The sequence below is a fragment of the Oculina patagonica genome, chromosome 3 (genome assembly GCF_052425735.1).
Source record: "Oculina patagonica isolate OP01 chromosome 3, crgOcupat, whole genome shotgun sequence".
Taxonomy (NCBI): Eukaryota; Metazoa; Cnidaria; class Anthozoa; order Scleractinia; family Oculinidae; genus Oculina; species Oculina patagonica.
This window is the reverse complement of record NC_135760.1, coordinates 28,966,553-28,991,611: the sequence shown is the minus strand read 5'-3', so window position 1 is coordinate 28,991,611 and position 25,059 is coordinate 28,966,553. Positions and strand designations below refer to the sequence as shown.

Below are 25,059 nucleotides of genomic sequence, written 5' to 3'. Positions count from 1 at the left end.
CTCCTGTTCTTGTTTTTTCGCTGATCCAGCTGATCTTTGAAAAACATCTCCATGACATCATTTTCTCATCTTGTGATTGGATGACTGAGGTCGGCCATACATAGCAATTTTCCGTTCTCCTTGGTTTCCACTGTCGACCCTGAACGACGAAGCAACATTCGAAACGGAAAGCAGGTGCCTCGATTTTGCAGAAGTTAGCACTGAAGTTGGGTAGGTGCAGTTTGCATTCAGTGTTTTGTTCTCTTCCTTAGCCACTAAGGGAATTCATACATTTAATTGAGCGATAAGTTAAGCTTTCTTTTCAAGTCTCTGATGAACACTCCCCCAATGCACAAGAATGTTTCTGCTATAAGCTTAGAGTAGTTAGTGTCGACACGACTAGCTAGTTTCACTTTGCAAACCATACGTTACGATTTAATTCATTACTTAGTAAACTTCTAATCTAGTTCCAAAAGGCGATGCTTGTGTTAGAACGATCTAGAACTACACAAAGTTTCCGTTTGCTATGTTGTGTGCAAGCGTTAAGATAAATCTTTCCAGAACGCCTTGGCTCCAACTTAGTCATTATAACTGTTACTACTCGAAAGATTGACCTTGAAATACTTTTCAGTAGTTGCAGGTAAGCTATTTACGAGCTAAGCTTGATTGATTTATTCAGGCATAGTTTGTGGGGCTAAAAAATTGCAGGCCTTGCAAGTTTTGTAAATTATATCAGCAGCTGTATTCACAAAGCTCACTTCGAAAAAGAGTGGGGTGGCCTGGGCCTGAGAGTACATGGAGTTGTCAGACGTAGAAAAGAAAAATAGGCCATTTCCGAGTTAACCTTTACCTCTGTTTCAAAATGAGTCTACGTGCGAAATCATTCATATGAAAATGAGTTTCATCTACAGGTCCATTTTCATGCAAATCAAACTCATTTTAATTTGAATGGTTTCGCACATAGACTCGTTTTGAAACAGAGGCAAAGGGTCATATCTCGGGCTCCCTTAGTATCCTGGGTTTAGTTTTTGGTCAGAAATTGTAGCTGGCAGGATATTGCGTGCAAGAGTTTCTTTAAAAAACATTTCACACAGGCATATGAATAAACCTTTTGTGCTTTCAGCAAAACCATCAGGCAACAATAAAGGTGATTATTGTTGCTATGGTTACCAGTGACGTAATGAAAATGACCACAACTTGTTCAGCAATGATTGGATTTCAACCATGCAACATCAGCTTTGTGGTTCTGTCCATGCAAGCCTCTCACCTCGTCCTGCCATCTTGAATTCATTCTAGTGTACATCACACTTACACACCATGTCAAATTTGTTCATTTTAAATTTAGCTTGAAGCATGGCAAGTAGTCGGCGTTCTGCCCCTCAAGAGGAGGAGAGTATCTACCGTATTCCACCATATTATTACATTCATGTTTTGGACCAGAACACCAATGTCACCAAGGTTGAAGTTGGTCCAAAAACCTTCATTCGACAGGACAATGAAAAGGTAATTATCATTGAGTTATCCATCTTGATCTAAGGTATATTACAGTGAAACAAACTCAACTGGGGCAATGCAAGTTTCTCAGCCAATCACAAAGAAAGATCAGAAAAAAAAGAATTGGAGTTTGTTCATTAGTGGACCAATCACATAGTTTACTGTCAGTTTGACTAGATCAGATGCACAGGCATGCGAAAGCTTAGTTTCTACCCTAAAAAAGTGATTTCATGTGGATTTCGTTTTTGGTAAAGGCGAATAAATATTTACCAATTGGCAACCAGGAATTTTGAAGACTGGATGGAATCACAGAAATAAGTTAACATAAATTAATTAATATTTTATGTAATGTTTAAATTTTGTACTTTACCAAAATATGGCCGGTAAATCTTATACTATATATTTTCCCAATGACAGCTTGGAATGTCGAAGATGAAACAGGCTCAATGACCAGGGGGTGGGGTGGGCGAGCTACTCAGAAAAGTTTTGTACGGGGAGATTGTCACGTAAGATTTGGGCTACTCGCGTTTTTAATTGTTATATAACGTTTGTAAATTTGACAAGTCATGTTTTTTCTGCAAGAACGGAAGTGTTGAAGCACAACATTACTATAGAGTGACACTTTACAAGTCACATGCTTTGATCACCCACAGCGGAAAGTATTCCCTTCAGAATTTAAAGCAGTCTCTTGAGAGTGAACAAATATGCAGTAAGAGAGGGAATTAGTTGTCCACAATGCTCCTTTTTTTGCTTGATAACAAGCAAGAAAGTCGAACAAATGGCACCCCTTTGTAAATCATTTTACTGAAAAAAGGTGCCCCTTTCATATACCAAAAAGACATGTCATATACCTAAAACAGGAAGTCTTGATGCTATTTTTATGTAGCGTTTTATAAGGGCCTTTACAGTAAATGATACAGCCATTAGTTACCTTTGTTTATAATTTTTTAAGTGGAGGCCCTTTTCAATACCTTAATGACCGATATCGCTTACACTTTCATATACCTTAACTTGTGAAATCCCTACCCTTTTATATTCCTGAAGCATGAAATAGTTACCCCTTTTAGGCGGAGCCTCCCTGTATAGACCATTATAGGGAGTACCCCGTCCCCAGGGTCAATCACTCATTCCAGTTATATAGTGATTCTCTGATTCTTTTCTCTGTCTTATTTGTGCAGGTTATTCTTGGTCCAGAGAAAATGATTACTATTCCTCCTCGACATTACTGTATTGTTGAAAATCCAGTGCTAAGGGATAAAGATGGACGTGTAGTAATCGATGCCAATGGACAAATCAAGCTTGGCCATGCTGATCAGGTTCTGTCTGTTAATTAAATAGAGGATATTACATGGTGCGGAGAAGATATGAATCTTATGTTTGAGTCGCAAAAAACAATTTCTCTTGATTGAGTGCAGTGAATGAGTGTGATATGGTTTTTGCCACGAGGAACATAAATTCGTATCTAGAGCAACATGTATTGTTCTTTTTATTAAATGAACAAACACTACAGAAGTGTCCAAAGCACAAACCTTTAATATTTAAACTCTTGCACTTCGGCAGCTGGAATTACTTAAATATCTCTTTTTTGGTCAACCTTGCAAGAAACTTCTTGAATTGCTTTGAATTGAGTCATGTTCTCCATGTTTGTATTTTGCTGCTCCTCAGTGAACGATGTTAAGTCGGCTTCAGCAAACTTAACTTCTCTATCGCTTGCCATCGTTCAACCGGCATGTTGTAAGTCAAATTGTTTATCAGGTTTAATCTGTTTTCAACCTGAAGATTGTACTCTTTTGATCACTTAAAACAATTTGAATTATTAATTGGGTTATTTTTTAATGAATTCAAATTGTTTTAAGTCATTGTAGGAGTCAATGTAATCTTCAGGTTAAAACAGATTAACCTAGCTGGGTTGGAACAGATTTTACCTGAAAACCAATGTATGTTTCTTTTTTTTATGTCAATATTTTGTACTGTAGGATATCCGTCTTGCACAGGACCCATTTCCTTTATATCCTGGTGAAGTTTTAAAACAAAGTGTTACAGGTCTGAGGGTAGTCATGGCAAACTCTGCAATTCGACTCCGAGCTATGCTGGACTTTGAGTCAGAATCAGGAGAGAAAAGGGTAGCTGGTGACGAGTGGCTGTTTGAAGGACCAGGTACAGCTCCATCTTGTGTGTGGTTCTAGAAAATATCCATACCCCTGCTGCAGAGGAAATTTCAGATAACAATTAATTTAAAATAGGCCACTTTCAATATTAGAATTCTAACTTGGCTCCGAGGCTTGGGGGAATAATACAAATCATGGATAAATTAATCATTTCTTTTGTTTTATTTCCCCAAGCCTTGGTGCCAAGTTAGAATTTTAATATATCGGATTTGGCCTATTGGAAACTTCCTTACAAATTTAAACTTCTTTGTCACATTAACCAGTAATAAATTCAATTAAAAGTTCAAGGCAATTCATGGCTGGAGAACCCTGAGACTGAGGTTGAAAGCTTTCTGTTAAAAAATCTGGTTAGCGACAACCCTTGTAAAAAAAAAAAAAGAACCAAAAAAAGCACCAAGATCAATATATATAATATATATGTTGTGGTTTAATTTTATATTTGGTTTAAAATTTTTCAAACCAGTTTGATTTTTATTTTTCATTGTCTTATATTAATTATCATAATCTGAAACAAAGGGAAATGAAAATCAAACTGGTTTGAAAATTTTTAAACCAAAGATAAAATTAAACCATAACATATACATATTGGCAGGTTTCTGCTGCTCCTCAAGAAAACTTTCAACATTTGAGAATCTTTGCATATATTTTTCTACTTTCAAAATATTAAATCGAACTGTAAAATAGGCTGACCTGCAGTTGGTTCCATGGTCAACTATGAATTAGTTTATTATCATCAACAGGAAGTACTCATTCCCGTTGAGATTTGCCTTTAGACCACAAATAGTTGCGAGAATTTCCAAGCAAGTCAGTCTCCATTTAAATAAGATCTTGTGGAGGGCAACATGTCTTACCATGATATTTAATTTTTGGAATAGTCTAAAATGTTTCAAATATTCTGCTATTTTTATTTCCTTTCTTGTGTTGTTGAAGCAGTTAAAGTAAGTTTATTTCAAAATCAGAACAAATGTTATATAATAAATGTAAATAGTAGCCTTGCAAAAACAAACTCTCCACAATGCAAAGCAGATGACATATTGTAATTTACTTCAAACCACAAGAAACTCCTGTAGCCTAACTGACTATTAACAGGCCCGTATAGGGACACTTCTCTAAACATTGTAAGTGCCAGTAAAGAGTGGCTTTAGTACTTTGTGCATGCAACACAAACATTGCAAATATCTTATTAAGTGATGAAAACCTTCATTGTAACATAAACCTAGATGGTCAGCCTTTGAATCCTCACTATGTGTTTTGTTTAAATACACTGCAGGTACTTACATACCAAAGAAAGAAGTTGAAGTTGTGGAAACAATCCTTGCCACTATTATCCAGCCAAACCAAGCCATTAGACTGAGAGCAAGAAAGGAAACTAAAGTAAGAACAAATATCATGTCTTAACATTATTTAACAATCGGTTCAATGTTTTTTTGATTTACAGACAGAAAAATTGGTGGTTCAAGGAAAAAGAATCCAAGAATCCAAATTCAACCCAACAGCTTTTGTTGAACATCAACAAAGAGAAACAACGTAACTAGTTCTGTGTATTAAGCCACAGGGCTTCGTGTTTTAATTAGTTTTTACTCTTGTCCATCTTGTATCAAACAGGATCGTGATGGTAACCTACGTGTTGCTGGGGAGGAGTGGCTTGTTAAAAAGATTGGGGCTTACCTGCCAGGTGCTTATGAGGAAGTTGTGGATGTGGTTGACGCCTACGTATTGACAGAAAAGGTGAGATGACTATTGAGACACAGGCAAGTTAGAGTGAACTGAATTATTGGTGCTTCATGGTATTTGCTGTGTTTTATTGTACTGTGTTCTTTCCTTGGCTTTGTGTTAAAGGTTTACTTTTATAAGTTTGCGTGGTCCCGTGTCTTTTTGAAGTTGACTGCTGACCAAGTAATGGTCTTCCATTGGATCGCGGGTGCAAGTCCTATTTTTTTCCTGTCAGTGGTAAATTCGGATTTACAAAAAGGGCAAAGTAAATATTTGGGAAGCTCTGCTTAATATATATTGGAGGCTGCCTTCATTTTCGGTAGTCATGACCAAATTTGGTAAGTCACATGACCAGAACACAAAACGCCTAAAAACTCACACAGCTTACATTTATAATGTCATAGTTTTTTCAGTGACCAAATTTCAACAAATTCATGCTCCATGCACAGCTTTAAGTGAACAAACTGCAAAATGTGCATTCACAATGTTCACCTGTAATTGGCCGCCAAAATATATTAAACAACTTAATGTAAATTTTGTGATGAAATTTGACTTGTGCATCCTTTGCCAAGAACTGCTTCCCATTGCTGACATAAACAAATGTTTTCTTCACACAAATTTGAATTTTAAACAACAACTTGAAAAGTTGCTGAAAACACAGACAGATGACTGGATTTCCACAAGTCAGCACAATGTGAATGGTGCTTCCATCCTTGGTCATGAAACATATATAACTGGCAGGGTTTTGGATAATCAAGAACATGCAAACAATACAGATTTGCTTCATTTACATTAGCATTGTCCTTTAAAGGACTCAGGGGCATAACTTTCATCTCTCTTTTGGGAATTTGTCACTTAAGGATCTTAACAAACTGAAACCAGTGGCAGCTTTTGCAACCTCGTTTCGGAGGTGTTATGCCTGCATAGCATCATGGGTACCCCATTTTTCCTAGGCGACGCTTTTTGATGGGCGCAATTCTGTAACAGACTGTCAAGAAACTGCAGACATTACTCTTTGTTGTACTTACAACTGGTCCCCTACTTCTGTTGTATCAGTTTGTCCCCAGTTTGTCTTCAAGAAGTATCACCTTCAGGTGAAAAGATCATTCCAATAAACACTACAATGCATAATGGTTGAATATTCAAAGATCTAGTGACAATAATCACTAGGTTGTAAAATTCATATCTATAAAATTTTAAGTTACCTGTGTGTTTCACTTGTTTTATTTTGAAGAGTTGATATTATTCCTTTATTTTTGTTCTGTACCATTTTATTTTAGAAAGCGCTACACCTCCGATCTACACGGACATTCAAAGATGATAAGGGTATTCTACGTAAGAATGGAGAAGAGTGGTTAATCACTATGGCAGACACAGAAGCTCACATTCCAAATGTATATGAAGAGGTAATCTACACGTTTATAACTTTATAAACGAACACTTAGTCCCCTTGTGAGGACTGGTTCACAGGTGTTCCCTGAGCATGCCATGCTGTCATAGGAAGTACTACTGATAATTTATCCTTTAGTGCTTTCTTTAAAAAAATTCTACAAAGAACTTTCTTCAAGAAAACAGAGAAATATTTTGCAACACTTAATTTTCATGTATACAAGAATATGCGATTACCGTAAAAACCCGCAGATAAGCCGCACCTTTTTTCCAAAAATTTTCGCTCGAAAGCGGGGGTGCGGCTTATCTGCGGGAACATTCGGAAAAGGTGCCGTAAATTTTTGTTAACTGATGGTAATTTATGGAAAATTATGTAAATTAAAAAACCTAAAAACTACAAGAGAGTACCGGTCATTGCTTTTGCACGTTTGACAGCTCCTATACTGTTGCAGTGTCGACAATGGCCTAAAACTTTTACGAGCGAGAAAATACCACGAGTATTCACGAGTAAGATGGCCAATTGTTTCTCTCTCATTTTGCACTTTGATGAAAAATTTGTCGAACTGATTACGAAACACTCATTATGCAACAAGTTTTTCTTCAATAGATGGCTCCCAAATCTCTTTAATTTGTCAATATGATCACCACGAAACTCGAACGCCTCCATCGCTATCTTGTTTTGCTTTACGTTCTCTCCCTAGTCCCATATTTCGAGTCCGATCAAATGCCTGGTTACTAAGCTACGAACGTTCTGCAAACGAAAGTTCTTGTTGTCACACAAAAATCTATGGAAAACTGCGTTGAATGAAGAAATACCTGTCAACAAATGCCAGAAAAAGATCACCCTTAAAATGTCAAAGTTGGTTTTCATTATATTAAAGAGCTCAAATTGTGGGTAAGACTGAAGTATTTTCTGTTTCAATGTTCATTGAGTTTACGTTTGATGAAGAAGACTTCCTAAAGACTCAACTTTGGATTTTTGACTCGACTTTGGATTTTCTTTGATTTACTTTCAAAAAACTTTTTTTCCAACATTTGAGTTGTTAAACTCAGGGTGCGGCTTATCTGCGGGTGCGGCTTATACGCGGGTGTTTACGGTAACCTTTCTTTTTTTCCACAACATCAAATTTTTCATGTCATTAGCTTTATTACTGACCATTTTAAAGTGTATAAAGATTTTGACTCTGTACTATTGAGGTAACATGATGGAGAGCCTAGCTGTAATACTTCTTCAGGTAAATGTTTGCAATAATTTGTTGACATTGTTTTTCATGCTTCAGGTTGTTGGAGTTGTTGATATCACAACATTGAACAACAGGCAGTACTGCGTGATTCTAGATCCTGTTGATAAAGATGGTAAACCTCAGCTTGGACAAAAGAAACTGGTCAAGGTACCCTGATATACATAATGATAATGAGTCATTGAAGAAGATGTATATGTATATTCTCCTTTGGAAAACACCAGAAAAAATTAGCAGAAAGTAACTTTGTTTCTCACTGTCAATGCATGATCGCTAGTTTGCTAAACAGTCAAATCAACTTATTGCACAGGACAATCCAGTGAGAACAGAATTTGTAGTCTCTACCTGTGATACATCATATAATATGGTACAGTACCATACAAATATAAATGAAACAATATGTTTCAGAAATAATAATTTCTTCCCTTTTAAGTTCCAAAAATGTGAGCAAGTTCATTGTTTGGGTCATGATCATATAATTTTATTCTTTCAGCAGTAAAGTTAAGACTTAATTACATATTAGGGAGTTGAGGTTTCTTTGCAGTTTTTGGATAACTGAGGCTACCTCAATAACATTTCTTTCAGCCCAATTACTATTTAAAAGTGAAATAGAAAACAAAAAATATTATTATCAAGATTTTAATCTGCTAATATGTGGCCAGTCTTTGCTGGAAATAGTCGTGTTATAAGCTTTAATTTCAAGTATGTAATTTGCAAATTCTGTTGGTTGATGTTAATTTGTATGCATCTGAGAAAAAAAAATCCTATTTGAAGTTTCATATTTGACTTTGAGTACAAACCTTGGATGCTGACAATTTTTGGATCTTTTTCTTACTGTTACTGCAGGGAGAGAAGTCCTTCTTTTCCTTGCCTGGTGAAAAGCTTGAACAAGGCATACAAGATGTGTTTATCCTTGGTGAAGATGAGGGATTAATTTTAAAAGCAAATGAGGCTTTTATGGATGTTGATGAAAAAGAGGTAGAGTTTTTCAACATGTTAACTTCTAAATAAGAAAATATTTTTATTAAAGTAGTGATTACACCTAACTCCAAATTTTTTATTGCTAAAGTTGAATTATCTCGGTAAATGTAGTTCTGCAAAAAAATATAAATTGATTTGGTTAAGGTCATTGCCCTGAAATAGAACTGAACACAGATTTTTAACCAAACTCTGCTTACTGGTTTATTACTTTGAGGGAACTTAAATTTTGAAATAAAAAAGGGGGGTCACCATATTCATTTAGGAGCAGGAAGACCTTGTATATTCCATATAATTCCTTTATAATTCCTCTGCGAGTACTGGCAAAGTACACTTTTTTTAGCGATAATTTATTTTTCAAACATAGGAATTGATCTGTTTTCATTTCACAGAAAGAATTTGATCAATACACCCAAAATATGAGAAAAAATTGATAGGTCACCAGACTCATTAACGAGAAAGGGACAATTTAGTTCTCTCGCGTACTAAGCCGCATAGGGAAAAAGCCGGCATTTTGTTTATGTGCGTGCGCTCGCGCACACTAATTACATGTGAAATTCTGCGCAGTAAGGATGCGCAATGCAATACAGGGCAATGACCTTAAATTCTTTTTTTTTTACCGAATGGTAATGAGGTGTAGTGATTATTCTTGAAGTGACGTGTTTCCCTCACTCGACCACTCACTCACTCACTAGATCACTCCATTCTGATATTAAACCGCAATTAATTCATGCATTTAATGGTGAATGTGCTGACAGAAAGGTTCTTTAAAACAACATTCAGCGCATGTCCAAACAATTTTATTCTCCAACCTCGTTCCCAGGGTCTCTCTCTTTCAGGGAACTTAATTGAATTTTCACAAAACAAATGAAAAGAGGATCAGTTACACTTATCCTCTGGTGATAAAAGAGAATAATTCGCTCTACGAAGCCTCAGAGCATAGGCTATCAATGACTCATTCACGTAAGAAAACATTTACGCTTGCCATGTGACGCGTTTTAGTAAACACAACATTCATGCACGTTTCTGTTTCGCGTCACATCATCTTCGTGTCACGTCATCCGTTCTTCATCTTTTTGAGTCGTGCAGAAACGCGCTTCTTTCTCTCAAATTTTATTCGCTGCTCAAAATAACGCTATACGTGCTGGCAGAAAAGTAAACATATTCACAAAACAATTTTTTTTAATACTAAAAAGGATCAAAGGTTACACTTAAGTATTTTTGTGATTAAATAGAATCTGCGCTACGAAGCCTGAGAGCACGAACCATCAATGACGCAATTCCCATGGAAAAATAAAACATTCACAGGGATTGTGTTACATTATTGAACGCTTATTTGAAGAAAAAAACTATCATCGACCAATTCACACAAGAAAACATTCAAAGACAAATTAAGTGAGATTGTGACATTACTGATAGCAGCTATGAACTACATATAGTTACGCTTAAATTGTTATACAAAATTATTACGCTCGCCATGTGACGTGTTTTAGTTAACACCACATCCACGGCACGTTTTTATTTCGCATCACGTCACCTCATGAAAACATTCAAAGACAAATTAAGTGAGATTGTGACATTACTGATAGCAGCTATGAACTACATATAGTTACGCTTAAATTGTTATACAAAATTATTACGCTCGCCATGTGACGTGTTTTAGTTAACACCACATCCACGGCACGTTTTTATTTCGCATCACGTCACCTCATGTCACGTCATCCGTTTTTCATCTTTTTGAGTCGAGTAGATATACGAAGTGCTTGGGCGTATCTTTTCTCTCAAATTTTATCCGCTGCTTAAAAATAACGCTATACGTGCTGACAGAAAAGTAAAAATATTCACAAAATAAATTTACTTAATGCTTAAAAGGATCAAAGGTAATACACTAACCGGTAAATATTTTGGTTGTGAAAACTGAATAGCGCTACGACGCCTGAGAGCACGAGTCATCAATGACGCAACTCACGCCGAAAGAATAAATCAGAGTGAGATTGCTTTACTTTATTGGACACTTATTTAGAAAAAAATGCGGAGGTCGGCTTTTCATTCATCAAATTACCATGAGGTTGCTCGAAGAGCCTTTGATTCTCTGTCCTATTGAAATTTTAAAAGACCCCACCAAAACAGAGCTTTGCTTAGCCCACTACTGAGTACCAAGAGGCATGGGTCTAGTCACGTGCTTTGACCTAACGTGACGTTTTAGAAACCCGCATTCGCGGCATCTTGTGTGTATCGACTGATTTTCTCTTAGACGAGTGCGAATCGAGCGAGATATCTATCCATGCCTGCCCGGTGCCTAGCCGCAACCTGTGGCAATGTCAAGGACGTGAAGAGAAAAATTTCTCTTCATGTTATACCGTATTTCGGTGACACAAATGTCTCAGCGTCATGGCTTATGGATGGCGTCACTTTCTAGTTCTTTCTCGCATTCGAAGTTCCTGTGGATTCCATCCGAATCTTCAGAGGATGACATTGTAAAATATAGAAGTTTTAGCATTGACAGAATGGATGTAATTTAGCTATTCCGGTATAAGCAAATGTGAGAAAGTGTATCAGAAAGCATAAGGATTGATTGCAGTTCCTGAAACTATGTCACAACTCCAAACACGTTCCAGCTTGTTCCAGACCCCTGTTTGCTTGGTACTGGGCCAAACCACCCCCACATTCAGTGGGTTGTAGAAAATCAAGGATTTAACCAAATCAAAAAAATTTTTCAGTGACGTACTCTAGAAAACAAGTATTTTCAAATTAAAAAATTAAAAAAATTAAATAGGGGTTAGGTGCACTTTAACTATGATGTGCCACTTTTCAATTGTGTACTCTTAAAGGTTTTCTAAACTCTCCCTATCCTGTCCCACTCAAGGAACAAATGGGTCCAGAATGCGAGCCAGTTAGCCATGCGAGCCATTTCGTTTAGCCTAAATAGCACATTGGTTAGCCGAAATAGCACTCTGGTTAGCCTATGGTTGGCTTAGGTAGCTTGCGGATAGCCTTTTGTTGGGATTAGGGATTTCTGGCTCACATGGTTTGCATGGTTCGCGAGTCATGCAAGTCTTGTGAACTGAGGTTAGCCTAAATAGCACATTGGTTAGCAAGGCTGTGCTCTTAGAAAAATTACAAGGAGCCCAAAAGTTCTAACCTTTGAGATCCAGGGTGCCCAGCATAAAGCTTATAATATATGAAAGAAATAAGATTATCTGGTCACCTAAAGACAAAAGTTAGTCGCCTGAGGCACCTGGGCACCCTTAGAGCAAAGCCCTGGGTTAGCCTACATAGCACTCTGGATAGCCTAAATAGTACTCAATCTAGATCTGGTTAGCCTACAGTTAGTTTAGGTAGCTTGTGGTTAGCCTGTTATTGTGATTTGGGATTTCTGGCTCGCATATTATCCTATCTCGAACAAACCAGGGACACTCATTTGGTAGTGAGTCTTTCTTGTTCATCTCTCTTTTATTCATTCCTGACTAGTCTTCCCCTCGGCAGTGGAGTTATCTGTAGAGGCAGCTAGTTTCAGTAGGACCTTATCATTATTGAATGTTAAGTAACTCTTTGTGCAGAAAGAGGTACCAAGACGTCCTGGTGATCGTTGGATGATCCGTGGCCCCAGTGAATATGTTCCTCCTGTTGAAGTTGAGGTTGTTGCACGAAGGAAAGCCATTCCCCTGGATGAGAATGAAGGAATTTATATTCGGGACATTAAGACTGGAAGAGTGAGAGCTGTCTGTGGTCAGACATATATGTTGACCCATGATGAAGAACTCTGGGAAAAGGAACTACCTCCAACTGTTGAACAACTTCTTGCAGGAGGAAAGGATCCCCTGGCTGACCGTGGCACAAGGAATGTTGTTGTACCAGAGATATCTAGTAAGGTTTTTGACAGGGTGATAACACTTGTGACAGGGTGATAACACTTGTGACAGGGTGGTAACACTTGTGGCTGGGTGATAACACTTGTGACTGGGTGTTAACACTCGTGACAGGGTGATAACACTTGTGACTGGGTGTTAACACTTGTGACAGGGTGATAACACTCGTGACAGGGTGATAACACTTGTGACTGGGTGATAACACTTGTTACAGGGTGTTAACACTCGTGACAGGGTGATAACACTCGTGACAGGGTGATAACACTTGTGACAGGGTGATAACACTTGTGACTGGTTGATAACACTTGTGACTGGTTGATAACACTTGTGACTGGGTGATAACACTTGTGACTGGGTGATAACACTTGTGACTGGGTGATAACACTTGTGACAGGGTGATGACACTTGTGACAGGGTGATGACACTTGTGACTGGGTGATAACACTTGTGACAGGATGATAACACTTGTGACTGAGTGATAACACTTGTGACAGGGTGATGACACTTGTGACAGGGTGATGACACTTGTGACTGGGTGATAACACTTGTGACAGGATGATAAACTTTGACTGAGTTATAACACTTGTGACTGGGTGATAACACTTGTGACTGGGTGATAACACTTGTGACTGGGTGATAACACTTGTGACAGGGTGTTAACACTTGTGACTGGGTGATAACACTTGTGACTGGGTGATAACACTTGTGACAGGGTGATAACACTTGTGACTGGGTGATAACAATTGTGACAGGGTGATAACACTTGTGACAGGGTGATAACACTTGTGACTGGGTGATCACACTTGTGACTGGGTGATAACATTTGTGACTGGGTGATAACACTTGTGACAGGGTGATAACACTTGTGACTGGGTGATAACACTTGTGACAGGGTGATAACACTTGTGACAGAGTGATAAAACTTGTGACAGGGTGATAACACTTGTGACTGGGTGATAACACTTGTGACAGGGTGATAACACTTGTGACAGGGTGATAACACTTGTGACAGGGTGATGACACTTGTGACTGGGTAGCCTGTTCCAGGCATTCGGTTAGTTGGGAAGCGGCGCGAGGAGCGGCGAGCGAAAAAATGGGGAGGGGACTAAGGCGAGGGGGCGAGAGAACGCCTGTGAGCATTTTTAACAAAAGCTAGTTCCGGTATACCAGATTCTGGTATACCCTTTGATTGGTCAATTTTGACACCTTTTGTCAACACTCAAGCGTCCTTCATCTTGAAGTGAAATGAGATATGGCTGCGGCGAGTGACGGTCACGCAGAGTTCAACTCAGCAGTAAACAACGCACTGAAGGATTTTCTGGTTGAAAGTCTTCGCAAAGAACAGGAAGACTGTTTAATTTGGTCTATGAAGGAGAAGTTTTTCAGTATACTTCCAACCGGTTTTGGAAAGAGTCTGATATTTCAACTGTTTCCGCGTGTTATGTCGACGCTAAATCAAACTGACACAGTTTCAACGATAATTGCTTTTCAGTAAATACAATAACCAAAGCTTCGCTAAAATAAATATACATGCGATAAAGCACTTTCTAGTCTTAAAATAAATATTAAAACAACACGTTACAAGTGAAGTCGAATGCGGTCCGTCAAAAAGATAAATTTGTAAATGCTTGTATTATTGACAAATTGCTATTTATTCCTCGAAACTCTCAGCCAGGAATTCAAACAGGCTTTAGCCAGCAGACAATCAAAACAACATAAGCTAAAACATTCTGAAACTGAAAAGCGTAAAACAGCAACGAGAAAATTCCGGGCGAATTCAAACGGCCTCGAAAATATTTGTAAACAGTAGCGGTAAAACTCATCTTGATAACAGTTTGTTCCACGTCAATATTCATTGCTGAATCAATCTGGTCCAAAATAGCTTTCACCCAGAGCCAAGCAGCGCCGCGATCTACTTTGTGTGGTTGATGTACTTGTAGATTCATTTTCTGAAGTGTGTGAACGCTTCGCGGAGGGAGTTTCTCCCGTCGGCGATCTTGCATTCACTTGCCGCTTTTAAGACGTTTCTCTTTCGACAATCCTCGAGAATACTTTTTGAACGCTGGCATGAGTTCTTGCAAGTGTTCTTGCGCAGGTTAAACAGCAAATTTCAGGAAAACGTGGGTTGGGATTCAGTTCATGTCCAAAAGAACGTGCGAGGTCGGCCAACACCAGACTCTCGGCTCCAGAAAACCAAACTAAATCTTTGCTTGAAACCGAATTAAATAAAGAAACTCTCGGTACCTTGTTCCCCTGGCACTTAACATTTTTTGACAAAACCTGCAACACGTTGAAGGGCGGACTGACAATTCGGCGAATTCGCTTGCAGAAGACTCCGAGTGCAGACATTTAAACGCAGACGATAAAATGCATTTCCCAACGTGGAAGAACTTAAGAAATAATATTTACCGGGAAATCTGTCAGAAATCTGATTGAAACTGACAACTGAAAACCACAAGCTTCAATGTCTGCGCTCATGTTACCCGGGCCCTGTCGGAGGTCTAGAAGTGGGCGGAAAGACCTTTTTGTTATGAATGCTCACAGGCGTTCTCTCGCTCGCCCTCCTCCCCGCCCCCCTCCCCTTATTTTTTTCGCTCGCCGTTTTTTGGGTGATGACACTTGTGACTGGGTGATGACACTTGTGACAGGGTGATAACACTTGTGACAGGGTGATAACACTTGTGACAGGGTGATAACACTTGTGACTGGGTGATAACACTTGTGACAGGGTGATAACACTTGTGACTGGGTGATAACACTTGTGACAGGGTGATAACACTTGTGACTGGGTGATAACACTTGTGACTGGGTGATAACACTTGTGACTGGGTGATAACACTTGTGACAGGGTGATAACACTTGTGACAGGGTGATAACACTTGTGATTGGGGTAATAATGGGAATAACAAGAAGCTTAAAAGTTGAACCCTTAGAGTTAAACTGTTTTTATACATTACATCAGAAAAAAAACTTGGAAAAGCAGTCAAGCAGGCCTTAAATTGTGAGAAGCAAAATAATTGGCAGTGTCCAGGAGAAAAACAGGAGATACTTACAAGGTCACTCCAATTTCTGGAAATGCTATCACTTCCTTGGTTAAAGTTGGTCCTTCGTCAGTGTATCTCATGTAACCTAAGGCAATAAATAGAAACCAAGCAACAGGCCTAGGAGTCCCGTGTGCATTAATTAGGCCATGTTAGACGGAGTTTGTCACATTTATTATAAACATACAATGCACCTGCCACAATTATTGTTGTTGACACTCCATACACCCTCCTTTCCGTTTCTTCTTTTGTTTATTGCATTTAATTATGTTAATGATAACTAGCACACCAATGTCGGGAGGATACTGGGGACGTTATCTATCCCAACAAGTGTGTCCTCTATTGTAGGTAGAATGCCCCTCTCCCAGCATTTGCCTGTAATTCAGTGGTAGAGCATCAAACCAGTGCATGGAAGGTTGTACGTTTGAATTTTATGTTTAGGTGAATTTGGATAAAGAAATTCCAAGTAGCTTGGGTCACTGACTTACTTACCTCTCTCTCATATCTCTGGCCAGCTTACATCAATGTTTTTCAAGGTGAATTATATCTTTAAATTTTTTCAAGGTTTCCCAGCCATGCAGGCAATGTCCAACCAATGGGATGAATTTTCCAATACACAGCAGTCTAGTTCACCGAGACGTATGAAAGGCCCTTTAAAAGGTGAATGATTAATTTTAGATATATTTGTTGATTTTGGGGGGAAAATTGCACATCGTTGAAAGATCGGCCCAACCACAAAAAGATATTGGATAGGCAAAAAAGATTCAGTGCACATTATCCCTACTCTTTCTCCCATTACTTTCTATAATAGGGGTGTCGAATGGTAAATGCGAGACTTTGCGAGACGGCGAGACTGATATCTTTTCTGCGAGCCCGAGATCCTTTGAGAGCTTTTTAGCCCTGCAAAAGAAATCAAGACTCCGAGAAGGCATCAAAGAAAAATTCGAGACGACGAGACCCTTGAAATTTAGCTAAAATTTTGCGAGACACGCCATTTTTGAAGGACCATTCACCACCCCTTATAATGCACATTGTTTTTACCCCCTTATACCTGAAACAACCTAACACTAAAAAACTAACACTTGTGGCTAGTGTGGGCCTTTGTTTTATTTCTGAGGACATTATTTTCCTTAAACAAAAAGATGTCACTTATAAAGTTCTGCAGGAAGAATAGTTATTTTCAATGATACCCAAGGCAGAGTAATTGCAGGTTTAATTGAGCCTTTGAATAATTATATATAAAGACACTTAGTACTTCAAGTGAAAGATTGCAGAACAAGAAGTTAATCACTAATTATTATTATCTAACTTTGTATTGCTAACTTGTTAATCAACATTTTCCAAATATTGTATTGAGTTCGATATATTATTACTTTTTATTAGGCATAATTAAGAACTATTAAGTAACTCGATCAACACTGCTGTTGCTGATTACAAAGCGTAGGTTAATTTTTATCATATTTTTTGCCTTGTGTGCATATATATATATATATTAATCATAAGTAGATTGATTTGATTGTTTTGTTTTGTTTTCATGAAGGCATGCCAGCCTAGCTCTCCAGTTTTTAAGTCCCTGAAAATTTAAAATGCTTTTTTTTTTCTTGCTTTTATCATTTGCATTGGATGAAAACAATTTTCATCACGATGCAAGTTTTATTTGGGGTACACTGATGTATTAATACTTTGCAGTACAAAGAGAACCCAGAAGTGAATTTGGGAGGAACAAAACCAGAGTTGTTACGTTCAGAGTGCCTCATAATGCAGCAGTGCAGATATATGACTACAAAGAGAAGACTGCCAGGTACATATTTAAAAATTAAACTGACAAAAGGCATTATCAGCATCAGATTTTTTACAGTGCTTTTTTTTTACCCAATTCATGGTGTGTGCTTGGATGTTATAAAATACTGTCTTTGGTAGCGTCAATGAAGCACGGCTGTTTGCCAAATATTAGCCAATTGTGAAACTTAATGTCGCAGCAGAGAAATGTCTTCTAAAGATCCAAATGACAAAACCATAGCTTCATTAGAAATGTTGTGACAAAAGGTAACAAATTAACAATCAAACATTAACTTTGAAAACTGTTCAGACTTACAGTTTTTTAAAAACCCACATCACATTCCATTTTAATCTTCTGATTTTGTGCACCCACACCTTCTTTTGTATTTGCTGTGTTATGTTTAGTCCATCCACTTTTTTAGATGTTTTTTTTCATATTTTCCTTAATTTCAGTTGCGCCCGTCCAGTAGTGTGCTTTAACGACTGACACTTTAGTTTGTCTCGTGACAAACATCTTGTTCAATGATAGATGTTTCTACAATCTTTGTCAAAAGCACTGGGCTAACTATGATGAAATGCAAAACAAAGGGTGATTGGAAGTTTAGGGTAGCATCTACAGTGCATTAAATAAGAGATTAAGCTGTCCCTGTCCTGCCCTTGCATTACCTCAAGATCCTTTCGGGACAAACATGCTGTATAGAAACAAGCCACAATTTGGTGTACATCAAGTTCAGTCTTTTCCTTTTGTCTGTAAATTGTGTTCAACCACCCTTCCAATCAATTTGTGTTACGGATACCCAAAAAGGAAGACTAACAAATCTGAATAAGTTTACAGTCAACTCTCTCTTAACGGACACCTCTATAAGACGGACACCTCCATAAGACGGACACCTGGGTATGGTCCCTGCCGTTTTTCAGTCATTTTACTGTAAGAAAACTCTCTGTAAGACGGACACCTCTCTAAGATGGACAACGGACACTTTGAAACCGCCAACGGACAGGCACTAAAAGTTATTTTTTCGTGAATAATACATCAAAACTTGTTATCGACATATAGCAAAGCAGGTCAGCGCCTTTAGAATACCAAATTTACCAAAAACAATCCGCTAAAACACATTACTTCTCTGCTTAAACTTGTAGATTTAGTTTTCTACTTACAGTATCACAGTTTGTTATTAACAAACAAGTCGAATCTCTGATATTATTTTTGTTCCACTTTATAGGTTTTGCTAACGTAAGCGACTAAAACAGACGTGTATTCGTTGTGCATAGCCGTTTAGCTTTATCGTCTCAAAATTTCTGGTGTCACGTTACCTCGACTCTCTATAAGGCGGACAGTTGGGGCCGGTCCCGACGGTGTCCGTCTTAGAGAGAGTTGACTGTATACATTTTTTATTTTGTTCCTTTACAGAGTTGTTTTTGGACCTGAGCTGGTCATGTTGTGTCCTGATGAACAGTTTACACAGCTCAGTCTGTCAGGAGGAAAGCCAAAGAAACCCAACGTAATCAAAGCACTGTGTCTGCTTCTTGGCCCAGACTTCTGTACTGACATTGTCACTGTAGAGACGTCTGACCATGCTAGACTGCAGCTTCAGCTATCTTACAACTGGTATTAATTATTACTACCTTATTGTTACTTATTTTCGCGGGACTTTATTTTCGCGATTTTTTGAAAATTGCGAAATTTAAGACCCGCAAAAATTAATTTTAAACGATTTCTATTATAATTTTTTATGCCAATTACGTATTTTTGGCCAAATCGCGAAAATTAAGTCTCGCGAAATATTCCTGTTCCATTTTCGCAAAAGTACCCGTGAAAATAAATAACAATAAGGTATTTATTTATTATTATTTTATGTGAAATGTGATGTAAAATAAATGTTTGTTTCTAAATAAATAAATAAATAAATGCATGTTTATGAAGCAGAAATACACAGGCTGTTTGCACATGGCTAGAGCTTTGTTAGCAGTCTTTTACTAGTTTTCAGTGAAGTTCTCAGTATGCATGTATATGGCATTACCAGTCATCCTGATCAGGCATTGCAGGACACTAAATTCCAAGCTTAAATGCCTGCATAAAAGTAAAATGTTTTTGGGTATTTTTTCTGGTAATTTTACTAAAGATTGGAATAATCCCAATTATAATCATTCAGTTCAAGTATATAACATGTAGTCCGAAGTAATAATCTAAATATTTCATTTGAAATAAAGCACTTATATAATAATATTTTCACTTGCGCTAGTTGATATGAGATTATTTTTGCTGAATTGGCAATGCTTTTTTACCTTGGACATCTGACAAACAATTTTTGATCAGTATTTTTCAGTCTGTTTACTTAGTGCAACCTGTTTGTTTTTTGTTAACAGGCACTTTGAAGTTGGTGACAAGAGTGCAAAGGATGCTGCCAAATTGTTTTCTGTTCCAGACTTTGTAGGAGATGCGTGTAAAGCAATTGCTTCAAGGATACGCGGTGCAGTAGCTGGGGTCCAGTTTGACGACTTTCATAAGGTGAAATTATATTTTACTAAATTTGTGCTGGGCTTTGCCATCAGTATGACAGCAGCCAAAATGAAATGACTGTACACATAAAGGATCGCTTAAGGGTAGAAAGATCATAAAATAAAATGATAAAAGATCTTAGAAAACATAGTTCTTTGCAGTTTTAAAGGAACCTCCAGATCTTTGAAAATCCTTGAACATTCTTTAAAATGTTTTCGCAAGTGATGTTTTGTTTCTAAGAAGATTCTTATAAAATGCCCTGCTGGTGAAACCGTCTGGGCCTGGTGTCGCCACTTCTTTTTAAAACTGTTCCATTCCTAGCTTAGTTATTTAGTCAAACATTCCCATAAGATACCCATTTTCCCACCTGATCACGACAATTACAAACTATGCAATTAAATAAACACAGAAAATTAAACATGATTCTATTATCTGAATGAATCATTGCCGTGTGATTCGTGGATTTTATGACCTGTATTTCTGTGATTGTCCGCAATCACAGTTATGTTAAGTTTTTAGGTGTTATAGTAGTGCTATAGATGCCATTTAACATCTTTAACTTCCAAAGAGTAATCACTGACTAAAAACAGTCTCCATTTTGCAGAATTCAGCAAAGATCATCCGTACTTCAGTGTTTGGCATTGATGACAATCACAAGATTCGAAACAAGTTTACTTTCCCAGCAAACAGCCTTAACATAACAAGCATTGATATCCAATCTGTGGAGCCAGTGGATCAGCGTACCAGAGATGCACTACAAAAGTCAGTCCAGTTAGCCATTGAGATTACAACTAATTCTCAGGAAGCTACAGCAAGGTAAATTGGCTCACGGTAAATATGCTACGTAGATCATTAAATGATGAGCTACTGGCAACCATTATTATAATTTCCTTTTATATGTATGTTTCGACCATCAGGTAAAACATATTTACGATTTTCTTTAATTTCTAGATATCCTAACGTCTACATTACAAAGACTAATGATTGATATGGTCAATATTTTGAGAGTTTCCTTATGAAAACAATAAAACATAGATTGCACTTACTTTATGGTGTGTACATTTTAGACATGAAGCAGAGCGGCTTGAGCAAGAAGCCAAGGGTCGACTGGAAAGGCAGAAGATATCAGACGAGGCTGAGGCAGAACGTGCTAGAAAGGAGTTGTTAGAACTGCAGGCTCAGAGTGCTGCAGTGGAGTCGACAGGGCAAGCTAAGGCTGAGGCACAGTCCCAAGCTGAGGCAGCTCGAATTGAGGGGGAGGCAGCAGTACAGCAGGCAAAGTTAAAGGCAGAAGCAGCTAAGATTGAGGCTGTAAGTCTTCATCCTTTTTAGTGCAGAATGCACTATTGTGATGGTTTGGTGGGTTGTCGTCTGCTAAACCCCTAAACCACTAACCCACTAAACCGCTAACGCGGTGTAAACTTTTAATCACCAATTAATTAATTAATATCAATTAATTAATTATTTCTGTTAGGGGGAAGGGAGCAACAGACCGTGTGCCCTTGGTAGAATGGGAAGTATATTTACGATACAATTGAAGAAAGGTATATATTTGTTTCAGAAAGTACTATCCTCTCCTTGTGGTACTACTCTTTCTGGAAGAAACTACTTTGTGCTAAACGCATGCGCAGATTAATAGACGTCATGAACATCGCGTAATTCTTCCTGCGGAAGGATTCCTGTACATGTAGACTACGTGGCGCCAAGTTAAAACTGCAAATTAATTGAATTAGACATTAAGGCGTCATAGCAGTTCATGTGAAATAATTCTTGTTATGGCAATGCTGTTTTCTTTGAATACATGTAGATGCTCTGTTGTAGCATCTCATAATTCAGAAAAACCAAATTCTTAAATTAATCGATAATATCTGTGTTATAATCGATGTCGCCCTCTTTGCAGAAAATAAATCACGTTACCATGTCATCACGTTACATCCGTTTTCGACAAAAACAACGGTATCATGTTACATTCGTTTTCAAGGAAAAGGAAATTATCTCGTTTGCTGTTTCAATTTCAAACTGAAATTCAAACTAACAAAAATTAAAACAGCAGGGACGTGTTTAGAAATTTTGTATCAAAGCCTAACGTGGTGTGCTTTTCAATGCGGTAGGATTCTTGTAGAATCCGTAGAGTTAATTTAATTAGACTTGTATCATGTTACAAACCTTTGCACGAAAAGCACAAATATCACGTTTGCTGTTTCAATGTCAAACTGAATAAAAACTAACGAAAATTAAAATAACAGAGACGCGTTTAGAAATTTTGTATCAAAGTCTAACGTGATGTGCTTTTCAATGCGGTAGAATTCTTGTAGAATCCGTGGCGTTAATTTAATTAGACTTTAAGGCATCATAGCAGTCTAAGAGAAAAACAAAGGTATCATGTTACAAAACTTTGCACGCAAAGCACAAATATCACGTTTGCTGTTTCAATATCAAACTGAATTCAAACTAACGAAAATTAAAATAACAGAGACGTGTTTAGAAAGTTTGTATCAAAGTCCAACGTGGTGTGCTTTTCAATGCGGTATGATTCTTGTAGAATCCGTGGCGTTAATTAAATTAGACTTAAATTAGACTCATGTTACAAAAGTTTGCACGAAAAGTAAAAGTATCGCGTTTGCTGCTTAAAAACTCTCAAATCAACGAAAGTTTACGTAAAACACAACGGTTCAAATGATTGAAAACTTCCTTTACTAAAAAATCGACTCTTAATTGTGTCAACTGGTCGGCCGCGTGTGTGACTTTTCAAAAAGGGAAATCTTTTCCTGGATGAAGGTGTCGCGTGATTTAGTTGTCACGTTTGGTCTTTCCACATCTTACAAGTACAGATGAAACAGCGTTTCAGACTGAAAGGTGATCTCATTTGACTTATTCTCAAGCGAAATTACCCTGGAAAATTATTATCATGCTGTCAATTGTTGGCCATATTGCATTCTGCACTGTCCTTTGAGTCTCTGAGTTTACTATGATAACTTGTTATTTGTGTTATAACTTGGACAAAACATGTTCACATTCATATTAATAAATGCAGAATATTAATTCATATACAGGAAAAAGTGAATAACATGGTTATGTGCTGAATCTTGTCAAGGAACTGTTATTACTAATGTCTGGTTTGTTTTTTAGATGCAGTTAAACTATATGATAAACAAATGATCATTTTGCTCTGCCAGTTTATCAGGCAACATTCTTGTCAAACGGAAAAAGTAGAAACCTCATTACAAACGAAATCGAAATGTACACTTTATGCATTAGAGTTTTTGTTTCGATATAAAGAGTCATATTCTGTTGATATAAATAACACAATGGGTGTACAATGGTGTACAAAGATAAACTCAGGTCAAACGGCACATGATAATCAATGATTGTTGAACTAATACATTTCTCTCCCATCAGGGCTATTTTTGTATTTTACATTCAGTAAGAGAACGCTCAGTCAGTTGTTATATTTGTTTCGTTATGTTTAGAGGGTCTTCCATCCAAATAAAAAACCCAAAGTTTTTTGAAACGCAAATTCCCATTTGAAAAGCCGTTTAACACAAAAATAAGCTCTTGGCTTATCAATGGATGTTCTTTTGGATGCAACTTTGCACCCTAATTTGCTCAACGTAGATCACAATTGAAGTTTGATTCTTAGAACTGTCTAATTTATGAAAAAATGGACACATGGCACAATAATTTCTTGTTCTTGATATGTTCTATAAACAGCGAACAGATCAAATTCGATCATTAATTCCAAGAAGGTGGGAGGTGGAGATGATTTGTTTCGTTGGATCGTTCCTGCTCTGTGATTTTTTTATGAACTGCAACATGAGAGTTCAGTGTGAACAAACTTAATTTTTTGAGTTGTTCTATTTCTTTTTAAAAGGAATCTGAACTGCAGCGTCTCAGTAAAACAAGGGAGGCGGAGTTGAAGTACCAGCATGAACAGAACACCTTGGATGTAACCAAGGCCAAAGAGATGGCAGGCATTGAGACAGAGAAATTTAAGAACATGGTGTCATCTATTGGTTCTGATACTATTCAGGCAATAGCCACCGCTGGACCAGAGATGCAGGTTTGTACCTTACTACTGATAATCTACAAACATTGTCTTGTTTTTTGTCTTGTTTTTTTTTCCCGAGACACACTGACTTTTGTTTGTGATCTCACTGCTTTACAAGCATGTTAGCGGTTTTTCACCTGAGTATCGGAATTAACTCGCATTTGCTTTGGTTTTGCACTGCTTCGCTTAGTGATTGGTTTGAAAAGTCTTTCGCCACTTTTTAATCCAAAAAAAAAAAACCAAAACCAATCGTGACTTGCTCGCACGGATTCCCACACTTCGCACAGGCTGCATGTATTTGCTTTTAATTTTGACTGGACTATGAAACAGTCAATTTGTGCAAACACGCTCGGTCTTTGAACAAGAGGTCTGAATGCAATTTCAAAACGGACTGCACGTGTGAGTCCACGAGACGATCGTGCCCTTGTTAAGCGATTGTTAACGAAGTTAGAGGAAAAAAACGACTGTTTTGCAGTCTAACATTTTGACTGGATCAATGGATTGTTTGTGCCCATTGTGATTGGCCAGAATGATCACCTAAGTTTCTTTCCTTTTTTACACTCAATTGAAAAACCGCTCCATCTCCAGTTGATAAGATGAACTGTTGATCGTGTTGCAGGTGAAGCTGCTGCAGTCTTTGGGTCTAAAGTCTACCCTGATAACAGATGGGAGCTCTCCTATCAACTTGTTTAGCACAGCTCAAGGTCTGATTGGTGCTCTTCAACAACCAGGCTCCTCCGCAGACTACTGAACATGTCTGGCTAATAAAATAATACAGTAACACCTAAATTGTATGGTTAGGTCAAGTCAATTATCCTTGTTACGTTTAACGTTTAGCAAATATTAAATTAATATTAGAA

General features: G+C 37.7%; 1 protein-coding gene across 1 annotated transcript; it reads left to right on the top strand.

Annotated features, from left to right (window-relative positions):
• The first annotated feature begins 16 nt into the window (after positions 1-16).
• Positions 17-25,059, top strand: LOC144647425 (major vault protein-like). Its single transcript, XM_078507231.1, has 18 exons — positions 17-210; positions 1,325-1,482; positions 2,652-2,789; positions 3,450-3,630; positions 4,912-5,015; positions 5,247-5,369; positions 6,635-6,760; positions 8,024-8,134; positions 8,831-8,962; positions 12,523-12,829; positions 16,437-16,532; positions 17,562-17,673; positions 19,063-19,260; positions 20,019-20,160; positions 20,756-20,967; positions 21,219-21,462; positions 24,023-24,211; positions 24,819-25,059. Exons 2-18 carry the CDS (start codon positions 1,333-1,335, stop codon positions 24,948-24,950), a joined length of 2,697 nt encoding a protein of 898 aa, XP_078363357.1. The 5' UTR covers positions 17-210; positions 1,325-1,332; the 3' UTR covers positions 24,951-25,059.

What these genes read in the sequence shown, in the direction of transcription:
- LOC144647425 (XM_078507231.1), top strand. Translation starts at nt 1,333, where the DNA reads ATGGCAAGTAGTCGGCGTTCTGCCCCTCAAGAGGAGGAGAGTATCTAC. An exon ending in TTCGACAGGACAATGAAAAG is followed by an intron (nt 1,483 to 2,651) that starts GTAATTATCATT and finishes TTATTTGTGCAG; the next exon opens with GTTATTCTTGGTCCAGAGAA. An exon ending in TCTCAGGAAGCTACAGCAAG is followed by an intron (nt 20,968 to 21,218) that starts GTAAATTGGCTC and finishes TGTACATTTTAG; the next exon opens with ACATGAAGCAGAGCGGCTTG.